The sequence below is a fragment of the Lipophrys pholis genome (genome assembly GCF_963383615.2).
Source record: "Lipophrys pholis genome assembly, chromosome: 1".
Taxonomy (NCBI): domain Eukaryota; kingdom Metazoa; phylum Chordata; class Actinopteri; order Blenniiformes; family Blenniidae; genus Lipophrys; species Lipophrys pholis.
In genome coordinates this window covers 51,180,248-51,192,787 of record NC_137635.1, presented here as the reverse complement: position 1 = coordinate 51,192,787, position 12,540 = coordinate 51,180,248, and the positions used below count along the sequence as shown (strand labels likewise).

General features: G+C 42.2%; 1 protein-coding gene across 1 annotated transcript in view; it reads right to left on the bottom strand.

The window, feature by feature from the left end:
* The window catches only part of LOC308110994 (adenylate cyclase type 1-like), a gene marked incomplete at its 5' end in the record, with an annotated part of 47,778 nt that extends 35,238 nt beyond the window's left edge, over positions 1–12,540 (bottom strand). The window contains 3 exons of the mRNA XM_080465655.1: positions 2,907–3,025; positions 3,377–3,526; positions 11,932–12,540. Of these exons, the coding sequence (XP_080321781.1) occupies positions 2,907–3,025; positions 3,377–3,526; positions 11,932–12,540 (878 nt within the window). The remainder of the gene's footprint in view (positions 1–2,906; positions 3,026–3,376; positions 3,527–11,931) is intronic.

The following is a 12,540-nucleotide window of genomic DNA, read 5'->3' as shown; positions in this document are numbered from 1 at the left end:
AGACCATGTGTAGGAGAGTCAATATGAAACAGGAAGTGAGACCAACACGGATAAATGTCCCTCCGTGAAGATTACAAAACCTAAGGAGTACAACATCAAAAGGTATCCCATCACATAGTCCACAAATAAACGTCATGGAAGGCCAGATGAAATGTTTCTCACCACAATAAGGAGCAGAAAGAGACACAATCATAAACCAAGCAAACGATTTCAAACATATAAAATCATTGTAGATTAACCTCCCAATATTTTGTGCAGAGGTGCAGAAAACTCATGAACGAGATTCAGTGCTCATTTCAGACGTGATCCTCGGTGTGTGTTCACAATTTCACGTTTGTGCCTCTTTTTATACGTTCAAACATTTAGTGGATCAGGCCCTTTGTGCGGAAAATATAGAAAATGTGTTTACGGTGCGAAGAAGTTGGAGGGTGGGGGGGCCACTCGGGAGTCATGTGGTGCTTCAGACGTCGTCATGGAAACCATTTGGATGTGAACATAAAGTGGACTGAGTGCAGGTATCAAACAGACATTAAATCACCGAGCCTGATCCGCACACCCAACGGGTGTGGAAACAAGGCAGAGGACGAGTGTTGCAACCCCTTCCAAAGCTCTCCGCGATATCAAGAGTCAGGACTTTACCTCGTTTCTCTCAACGAGGCCTCGGCAGAAATAGTAGAGCCATTGATGTTTTCTAACAAGGCTGCAGCGCCGCGGCCTAATCGGCTGTGACGCGCTGCCGAAAGCTTTCCCATCGAGTGCGCGGTGCCAGAGTCTGCTGACCTCAAGTGACCCGCTCCGTTATTTTGGACTGTGTTTGCTCGGTCTCGGCCGCGTGCACACCATTGTCTCCACGCTCACGTGCACACGTGCACAGAGCATGAGGCTCCATTCAAAGTCCAGGTCGTCAAGGATAAAAGATTGTTTACGGGTGCCAAAAGAGAGAGAGAGACAGAGCTCTGAACAGATTCAGGTCGACTGTCAAAAGACGGATAAGTCTCTGTGTCAGCAAATGCTCGAAACAAAAAAAGGTTTCAAATTGAGAAGCGAATCATTACAAGCAAACTTTTCCACCAAGCACGTCATAAAACGGGAACGCAAGCTTACTCTGTAATTAGAAACCACATGTTCTGGAAATCGTTAAACTCCCAAAGATCTGGATCTCATTTAACTACAAGGTTCGCTTGATTGTCGTATATATCGATATAATTGACAGTTGAAATAAAAGCCACGACTGATGATCTGATGCTGTTTGTCTCGTCTTTGTTGATCATGTTTGTGATCAGCATCAGGGCTCCACTAAAGACACAAACCGCACAGCAAATTTACCTTGATGAACTCAAAATTAAGTGGCGATAAAATACACTGCTCCTACTTTTAAGTTTTTTTTGTCAAGACACATTCTTCATTCAAATGTCTCTGAGTCACTTACTAACTTCAGCTAACATCCAGATTATAGAGCATCACACTCATTATAGAGCATCACCAGGGATCACAGCGGGGGTGCAAGGCGTTGCGTCCTTTAAGGAATAAAGACTGGAGGCCCTCGATAAAACATTCATGGAAGTAAAATCCAGATTATTATTGCCATTTACTGAATGATAACAATATTCTGGGTCTGGGTCTGGGTCTGGGTCTGGGTCTGGGTCTGGGTCTCTGGGTCGAGAACGTCACATAAATTAGGTCCAGTCCGGACTGCTCTCAAAGAGGGGCGCTATCTGAAGGAGGCCCCAGTGCAATCAGAACAGAGCTTCATGGAGGTCTGTTCGCATTTAACACACACACACACACACACACACACACACACACACACACACACACACACACACACACACACACACACACACACACAAAGTGTTACGCAATAAGAATTTAGTCTCCATTGCATTTAATCCCTTGTAGCAACTTAATCCCGGAGCTAAACAAACTCTCCTCCTCAAGGCTCCCTGAACACAGAGGAAGAGGAGGAAGAGGAGGAAGAGGAAGAGCTGCCGGAAGAGGGAGAGAAGGAAAATGGGACAAGAGGTAGAGGAGGGAGAAGAGAAGAGGAAAGAGAGGAAGGGAAGAAGAGGAGGGAGAGGGCGGAAAGGAGGAAGATGAAAAGAGGAGGGTGTGGAGGAAGAGGTTGAGAGGAGGAAAAGGAACAAAATGAGGAAAGAAGAGGAAGTAGAGAAAGAAGGGAGAAGGAGGAAGAGGGTAAGGAGGAAGAGGATGAGAGGAGGAAAAGGAGGAAAAAGGAGAGAAGAGGAAGAAGAGGGAAAGGAGGAGAAGAGGAGGAAGATAATGATGATGAGGAGACACATTGAAACATGTGTTCTATTTAACCTGCTTTTCGTTTTAATCTCCATTTAAATCTGCATTAGAGCAACTCCCTACACCCTCTTGTGGTACGAAGCTGTACTGCAGAGCTTATCTGTGACGGCTTGGTTGGCTTGTTAATTTCCACTTCTTAAACTCATTCTCTCAGTTAGTAAATTAAAAATTCCATAGCCATATTTTTAAAGCGAGACATTAAAGATTGCCCTCTATTTTTCGTACAATCCGCATTTCTTTCCAAACACATGAGGAGAAAGTGCCGCGTCACGCCTCTCGGTCTAAAGCTGCTGTGTCGGGGGCCAACGTTGAGGATGAAGAATTAAATATTTCAGTTTTCGCAGCCCGGGGTGGTGTTAATGTTTTAGGACACTCTTGGGTGAGATCACACAACACTGTATCGCCCTCGGTGTTCCCTCCAAAGGACATGCTTCGTCAACTTATTCATTTCTTTTTTTAGCCCGCGTCGCAATGCATCGAGCCAGAGTTTATTTCCACAATCTCAGCCCCGCGGGGCCGAATGTGATAAGCCTGAATGCTACTGTAGAAACACTGAGTCCATTCACAGCCGCGCTGAGCTCCGGGTCGGGTCCTACCTGACATTGTCATGACGCTGGATGTAGATTTTGTGAAAGATCCTTTCTGGGGGCTTCAGGAAATCCTCTTTCATCTCCATAGCTACGTTCCTGGGCAACAGACTCATTAGCAGGCGCTCCTGAGAGTGTGTGTGCGTGTGTGTGTGTGTGTGTGTGTGTGTGTGTGTGTGTGTGTGTGTGTGTGTGTGTGTGTGTGTGTGTGTTGCAAAGAGAGGGAGGGAGAAAGAAGAGATAAAGTAAGTCGTTTATACAGTTAAATAGAGCAAAGTTATCAGAGGATGAAGTGTTAGTCGCGGTGAGAAATGTGCGAGACAAAAAGGCATGAAATTTTGCAGAAATGAATAATGTGCTGAAATGACTCACAGCTATTGGGGGAGGGGAGGGGGGCAAGATGGAGGTAAGGAAGGGGTTGGGTGCAAGGTGTGACTTTTTTTATACCCACGGTGGAAGCGGCGCACAGGCGCACCTACCTGCTTCTCGTTCTCGTCCTCCATGCGGAGCTTCTCCTCGATGCAGTTGCGAGCCTGCAGGAAGGCCTTCCTCTGGGCTCGCTCCGTCAGGACGCGCACAAACAGCCCCGACAGGTTGACGCTGGTGAACAGCACCGTGTTGGCAACCAACTGAAGGCAGAGAGAAACAAACCCATGGAACATTGAAAAAAAACAAAAATAAAACCCCAGTGTATTTCTCGGAGAACAGCTTCAAATAACGATCCAAAAAGTTGTGTCTTGTTTTGTGCTTTCAAATATGGGATACAGTCAATTCTGGGGGTGAGTTTACGTTTTCATGGGGAACTGATTTGGTTTTAAAAACATGATTTGGTTGATTTTCTATTTTTACTCTGTTCCTGTGCGCTGGCTCAGAAAGTGAAGGGAAGCTCAGTTCATTGTACTGTATGAACATGATAATACATGCACGTATGTACTTATGCATCTGTTCAAGTACGTGACTACTGTTGTTTGAGTTTATTAACTGTGACACACACGCATACACGCATGGAGAAATCTTTTGCTACTACCACAAAAACCGACAGATCGACAGATGGATGGATGCGTCGGTCACACACACAGACCGCTGGATCGACTGTTGGATCGACTAATTGACCGTTTAACCAACTGCCAAACCAACCATCGCATCAACTAACCGTCCAACTGACTGTCGGGCCATCAACTGACTGACCGGCCGATAATCTGGCCAAACAATTGACCGCCCAACCAACTGACCAATCATCTGACTGACCGTTAAACCGACTGACCATTCAACTTACCAATGGATCAACTATCCAACAGACCAACCCACCATCAAACCAACAATCTACCCAACTGACTGATGGTTCCTACAAACGCTTGACAATCCGACTGACCGACACCCGGCAGACACATTGGTCGGTTGGGAAAATGACCACACGGCTTGCTCGCCTTACAGAAGATCTGCTGGTAATGTCTTCTGTATATTTGGTCATCTTGAGGTGATTGCTGGACTTCCTTACACGTCATGGTGAATTTCAAGTTAAAGGATAAGACAAGTAAAGGTCTTTGCTGACCAATCATCGTTGAAAGTTTTTTTTTTGTTTGTTTTTCTCAGAGATTTCCTGAGAGTCTCTATATTTCGCCTGGGAAGGCTCACGTCTGTTACACCGGTTGGCGAAGTACTTATGTCCTATGTTGGTGTCAGAGAGGATCCGAAGGCATCCATGACACATGCTTTTTGTCTTATACTAGGTAGTGATCACTAGTTTAATGCCAGAAGTTCGAATAATGTCTGAAAAGGTTCAAATGAAAGACGGTGGGACTGAGCTACTAAAGCTTTGGAGTGTGTAAAAAAAAAGGCCCAAATGTGATATTATGCACAGATGTGGAAGCTGATCTACTAATGGGATGCACTGATGGCAGATGTGCAAAAGAACACACACCATCCATTTAGCACGTTTGCCTTCATGAATATGGAATATGGAATTCATTTTCTAGATTGTGCAAAATACAGAGAGAAGTCCATGCTGGATGATTAATGCACAATGTGAACGCGCTTGCATTGTTTATGATTGCATTTGTCATTAACTCATCAGAAGCTGTAAACCAGCTCAGCCTTCTGCAGAGATGATGCTGTTATTGTGGTGGGAGGCGTTCTCTCAGCCGGCTCCATATGACTTCTATTCGCAGACCTTATGATACGATGCTTTTGATCTCGTACGTCGAATTTTGACTTTGTGGTGATCATTTCTCGTGTTGGGTTTTTCAGATTTTGTTGCTGCGATACCTTAAACAGCAAAAATGGGTTGACCTGGCTAAAATAGATGAGCTCAGAGAGCTAAGAAAGCAAAATATTGCCGACCATCTGAAATGATTTAAAAAGCTTAAAACTGAAATATAATGACAACGGTTATTACAAGTAGGTCACTCATTTCATTGCCATTTTGGTATATATAGCTAAAATTCATGGTTATGAACTGTGTTCTCTTCATTTTTCACGTTTTGTTTTTCCACATGTATTTTATATCGTGGAAAATGAACTAAATTGCCATTTTGGTTTCCTCTATGTTTTCAGAAAACATCTAAAAGCAACCAAAAAATATAATGAACTACTATAAATGGAAAAAAAGCTCATATCAGAAATATAAATGGCGAAAATGTCAAGTAACGTTGATTGAAAACAGATTAAATAAAATGGATCAAATACAGGCTGAAAAAGTGAAAGAAGGCTAAGAATGCCTAAAACAACTGAAAAGGCTAAAAGCGGCAAAAAAGAGTGAGCGCGATTTTTCATATAGTTATTAAATTATATAAATGAAACATAAAGCAAACATTTTGGCATGTACAGCCAAACTACATGTTTGTTATTAAATGCTGGAAATGGTTAAAACCAACAGAACAGCTAAGATGATTGAAAAGGGAAACAAAAAACACCACAGAAACATTTACAACAACAAAGAAAAAGAAGCCTGAAACATCAAAATTGGGCTAAAAACTGACAGAACGACAGCCTGTAGTTCTTCACTGGTATAAAAAAAATTAAAAGTTTTTTAGCGGTAAACGGTTTGACTCAGTGAAGCTTGTGTGACGACCCAGTATCCTGCAAATCGTTGGCTGTTTGGACATTTGGACACACACACACACACACACACACACACACACACACACACACACACACACACACACCCTTTTAAAGCCGTTTCTGTGAGAAATCATTATACATTCACAGAAATGATGACTTTCATTGTCTTCTTATCGTCAGTCTGCATCAGCTGGAGGGAATGACGCACAACGTTAGCAGCTCATCAGTAAAACGTGTCTTTGTTTGTTTCACTGTGTTCCATAAATACACTGTCAAACCGCTCTACGGTATGTGTTCGTGGTAGTTAATGGGTCACATACGTACAGCCAAAATTCATCTTGAGTGGGCCGGACTGGTAAAATAGAGTGATAATAACTTTTAAATTTAAACTTGAAAGTTTTTCTTTGTTGTGGCGCAGAGTACACCTGCTGAAAATGTCCACGGTTTTTATCAAAACCAAACAATTACTCTAGAAATGTACTACGATCGCAACATAAAGACAATTTTAATGAAACCGTCTGACAAAAAAAACCAACTTCTGCTCTTAAGTAATTAGTTTTCCAATTAAAACTTTTTTAGTGATTTTCTATTTTGTATTTTTTGCTTAGTGGTTTAGTTGGCCTGATTGGAGGCTCCTGCTGGCCCATTTTGGTCCACAGGCCTTATGCTTTAGCCCCCTGGTACAGTATATATACACAAAGACCATCCATTGCTTTGGTCATGAGCTGCAGAGCTGCTGTCTCTCACCTGAGACCGCCTGTTCGATTGACACCACAACGGCTTGTATGAAACGCAATCAAACAATTCAAACACATAAAAGAAAATTCAACAAATCATAGTTGACCCGCTGGTAAATTATTACTGATATTATGCTAACTATTGCAACTGTTCAATGAGCAGCTTTTCTTTCTTTCTTTCTTTCTTTCTTTCTTTCTTTCTTTCTTTCTTTCTTTCTTTCTTTCTTTATTTGTGTTGTTGTTTTTTAATTGTTGTTTTATTATCCTAATCTCAGGGCTTTTTGAGGTACTGGAATAAAATGTCTTCCTAAAGGTTTCTCTCATGTACCCAGTTTAGATTCTAAACGTGTGTTTATTTATTGTTGGTTTTTTTTGCATTTTTCTTGTTTTGTCTTTTATCAGTGAAGGATGTTTATTTGCATTCAAAGCGCTTTACAAATGGGGTAGATTTTTCTATATTGTCCAGTCACACTCTGTTTGTTGTCCTGAAGTACAATAATAAGGGACAACTTTGAAGTGTTTCTTTCAAGTGTTGACTTCCAAATTCTAGAGCATCTTCCTCCCACTAAACATTTATGCTGTCATGATACGACAAATATTATGACGACACTTTACAGGTATTAGTAAAGTAACTCCGCTACTTATTTTCAGGAACTCCTACTACAGGCGTATTAGTTTTAGTAGTATTTCTGCATATGTGAGTTCATGATTCATGTTTTAATGTTTGTATGGTTATTTTTCAGTCCAGCTTTTATCAAGACACGCTTGTTTTCACTCTGAACCTGCCAAGAAAATGCTTTCCATACATGCAGCACTTCAATGTGACACTGAAATGAAGGAGCCGAGAGTGTAGTCGTAGACAAGATAATCACACTACTGCAGTGCAGGAGGCCTGTAGTCACATGGAACCGAAGCTATATCACACATTTGCTTGAGTATTAAGGTATGTAGTGCATGCTGAGTGCTTGGGACATGGGTGGGTGGCTAGTGCGAGTCTGGGCTGTGCGGGGTCATGCCACACAGCTCATCTCTAAGCTTAATGGATTAGCTATCTCTGGTCGGCCGGGCTAACGCCGTCCTTCACATGGCTGTGCAGGTATCTGCTCGCCGACATGCAGGGAAAACAATCTCCTCCGCGGACACGCCGTCATCATCCGAGGGCGCCGCGGACTGATCAAATCTCAATTTGCTCTCTGTGAGAGACGGCGAGTCTCCGTGTCACGTGATGCACGTGGGCAGAAATGTTCCATTACACCTGGAGGGTTTGAGTGATGTGACATAGCCCCCCCCCCCCCCCCTTCCTCGCACCTGATGACAGTCAGGAGTGTGTGTGTGTGTGTGTGTGTGTGTGTGTGTGTGTGTGTGTGTGTGTGTGTGTGTGTGTGCGTGTGTGTGTGTGTGTGTCTCACAGAAAAAGGCATAAAGATAAATATAAGGGGAGCGGCTGCTGTACCAATTTCTATTTCAGCTTGGAAATGGCATGCATGACTTTGCCCTCTTTTTTCACAACTGAAGCATATAGTATGGTGAAAGTGGCTTGTGTGTGTGTGTGCGTGTGTTTGTGTGTGTGTGTGTGTGTCCTTCCAATTTGCCCTACTTCTGGTGCGAGCAGGATGTCACTCTAGTTCTTCATTTCCAGCCAGCTCCTTCGAGACTGAATCATATCCCCAAGGAAACAAGTCACGGGCCTGCAAACTGCTTTGCTTGCTCATTTTTGTTTTCCTCTTTGTTTGTTTTCAGGCCCACAGGTTTGCATCAGCTCCAGAGCATCAATAAGGCCCCGTTTACACGACAACGTTTCACGTGACAACACCTAATTCGTTAAAAAAAAAAAAAGGAGTGTGTTTACACTGCAGCGGCGGACACACTGACAACGATGGAGTTAGTATGCCGGGCCACTGGAGGGCGCTGTTGCTTGATTTTGTAATGAAACCACACAGACGTGTGCAGAGAACAATACACTATAAACATGAAGAAACTGGAGAGAACCCGACACCCATATGGACTGATGACGCATTGAATGCTATCGGGTGAGTCTCAACTATTAAACTGCTGATATGAACGATAAAACTAGAATATGGCCCGCGAGTCGTACCACTACGCGGCCGCCATGTTTGTTTACAAGTGGATGAGCAGAAGGAAGGGGAGAGATGTGTGCATGCGCAGTAACAGGCTCTGTAGCCTCGGGCAGGGAATAGCGACCGTGAAAGAATCTTTCCACCTTGGGAGCCGGGATAAAAACTTTGCGGACACAGTGGATCCGCACACCGGTGTCTTGTGAACGCCCCCCCCCCCCCCCCCCCCCCCCCCCCAAAAAAGTTAAGAAAGTTTGCGGAGCATCACCATTCATCCTGTCACCGCACAGCAAGAAGTGAACTTTGGTTGATTTCCAGATATCATGTGTTTTCAGTCAGGCTTGATTTACTGAGATAGTGCACAAAGTGTGCTAAATTGTAGGCTCAAGTACATGAGATTACGCTTTCAGCTTCATGTGTTTTGCAGATTATGAACTAAGGACCTAAAGCCCCGTTTGCACAACAATGTTTTGAAGTTGCAAAAACTCTGTGTATGTATAAAAACATATATGGTCTTACATGTATATAATGTAAATATATTTATTTATTTTACTCTGTTTCGAATAATTTTTGTTTAAATTTTTTTTTTTTTTTTTTTCGCTTATACAATTTTTTGGTCTTTTCTTTTTTTTTGTTGAGCTTCTACAATACAATTTCATTCAAATGTACCATCTCGTGCATTTTGTTTGACAATAAAGTCATACGTTTTGCAGGTGATTAACTAAGGCCTCGTTTACGCAACAACGTTTAAAAGTGAAAACACAGAACTTTCCTTTTGTGTGTCCGTTCACTCGACCGGGATGGTTGGAGCCACTTAAAAACACAACTTTCTGAAAATGGCTCCCGTGTAAACGGGGGGAAATGAAACTTTTTGAAAATGTAATCAAACTGATCTGTCCATACAAATGTCCACGTTCTCACTATTGTCCATGTTTATAGCATATTGTTCTCTGCGCAAATCTTTGTCTGGTTTCATTACTAAAACAAACAACAGCACCCACTAGTGGCCCAATATGATTTTGGCATTTCTGCTATTACCATGTAACCACACATAATTTTCAAAACATTGCTGTGTAAATGTGGAACTTTTATGAAACAAAAATGCAAAAACAATGAGTTTCCACTTGAAATACTGTGTAAAACAGGCTTAAGAATGACAACTGGCACAAACGAAAGTATTCAAATTATGGGTTTTGTGTGCATTGGGCCCGTTTTTTTTTTTGTTTGTTTGTTTGTTGTTTTACATGACTGAACCTCCACAGAGCTCCTACCACTACACCAACATTCTGCAAGACCACGTTTTAATGTAAAAAGTTCATATTTTATGGGTCACATTTTGATTTAAAATGTTATTCTCTAACTCTGGGGCACATTCGGTCACTATAGAGGCCATAAAAATGTCCTTGGTAATAGAGGGCCAAATAATGACCAAGCTCTCCCACCAACGAGACATATGAGAATTATGGCCATTAAATTGGTTAAAAAAAACAACAACTGTGTGCTTATGATTTATTTATTTATTATTATTATCTTATTAAGTCAGCATGGATGTTTTTCTACTTCCACAAACAGTGATATGAGGGCCACATGTGGCCCGCCGGCCACCAGTTGCCTCCATCTGGCCAAACTTGACCTTGTTGAGAGGCTAACGGAGCTGTCCATGGTGCTGAACTCGCATAGAAAACCTGTAGCTGCACAAGTTTCTACAATTGTCTTTCTGACTGGGCAGTGTAATTGACATTATAAGTATACGAGATCAGTTACAAATATTCTCATTAGTGTGATTGATTAGCATTTTTGGTATTCAGGCATTTAATACAGGTAGTATGTGTGTAAGTTTACTCACAGAGTTAAATTTACACCCTTTCTTTTAAAATCATGAGAGGTGGGAGTAACAAATTGCATACTTGTATCCTTGGGTACTTCAAGTGGGTAATTTTACTTTTACTCAAGTACAATTTATGCCATATAATGTACCTAAGTAATAAGTCACAATACTCATGTTACTGTAAATATTAAGCATATTTGTGGTACTTTCACAAGTATTTCTATTTCTGTTTTACCCAAACTTAAGTACACCATGTAATCTGCTTCACTCTTTTTTAAGTCACTACTGAGGACATCCATGACATGAATATTCAAAAGTTTTATCATTATTCCTTTTTATTCTTAACGGAGTCAGAAACAATAATTTATTATCAGATTTCGGGACGCAACAGCAGGCAATATATTTAATTGACCTGAATTTTTAAAAGTAGGCCTTTTAATAGATTAAATATGCAAAATGGTAGTTTAAGCAATAAATTATATATATATATATATATTTATAGTACTATTAGTACTAGTTAAGTAGTTTTTCAAAACGAGTACTTTTACTCTTTTTACAGGTCCAAAAGTCTTCAGCAGTAAAGACTATTTCATGTTTACTCAAGTATTTTTTTTTCAGTGCTGTGACACCGGTTGTATAAGTAACGTCAGTACTTTTGCCACCTCTTTCCCAGAATGCAGTGCAGCCAAGGGTAGATATTATCAGTTTCTGCTGCTGTTGTTATTGTTAATATTGTTGTTGTCATTGTTATTGTTGCTGTTGTCATTATTTTTGTTGCTGTTGTCATATGTATTATTGTTATTGCCATTATTTTTCTCTTATTATTGTTGTTGTTGTCATTGTTATTATTGTTATTATTGTTATTATTACTGTTATTACTGTTATTGCTGGTATTTTGGTTATTGTTGTCATTTTTATTGTTGTTGTTGTTGTCTGTCGTTATGTTGTTGGCCTTGTTGTTATTGTCAGGGGCATGAATAGATTACTATGTCATTTCAGGCTTTATAATTAATTAACTAATATGAATTTTTTGTTCTTATTGGCGCTGGTCAGTTTTATGTAGTCTGACATCTGATCACATTAAGAGGTGTCCTGTTCTGTTGTCCTACTTAAACTTAGTTTTATTAGTGCTATTACCTTTATTAGTCCTCATAAAACTTTGCCACACAGACACACACACACACACACACACACACACACACACACACACACACACACACACACACACACACACACACACACACACACACACACACACACACACACACACACACACACACACACACACACACACCCGACCTTGATTTGCGCCCCTGCACGTGGCATCCACTCACCGTCCTCCACAGTTTCTGCCTCTTCACGGTGACAGAGGTGGCAGTGACAATCAGGTGCGAGATGGAGACCATGATCCCCAACAGGACGGCCAGCAGCGTCCGCACCGGCAGCAGCGCGTAGGCGACGAAGGTGACCAGGATGAGCTGCCACACGCCCTGCTCCGGGGAGGTGGGGGGCTCCATGCCCATGGCCCCCAGGGAGAAGGGGCAGCACAGGAAGGAGAAGGTGAAGCCGAAGAGCAGCGACAGGTTGACGATCTGCTGCAGCTGCGTCACCTGTAGGTACTTGACGTTGGTGACGATGAAGAGGGACACGAAGATGACACAGTGCACCGGATGGGACCCCGTGGAGATGGTGAGGCTGGGGCCGGACAGCAACTCTACCACGGTGAGAGTGGAGGACATGAAGATGAGCACGGCCAGGGCTTTGAGGGTGGAGGTCTGCTCCAGCTTCAGGTTGTAGTTTTGGAACAGGGACTCCAGTTCCTTGCAGTCGAACTCGTCCTCGCACACGATGGTGGTCAGATGGACCCCCGGCGGACAGTGACTTCTCTTCCGCCTGGTTTTGACTTTCTGAAACGGTATTTCCTCCATGTCAGTGCCATTCAT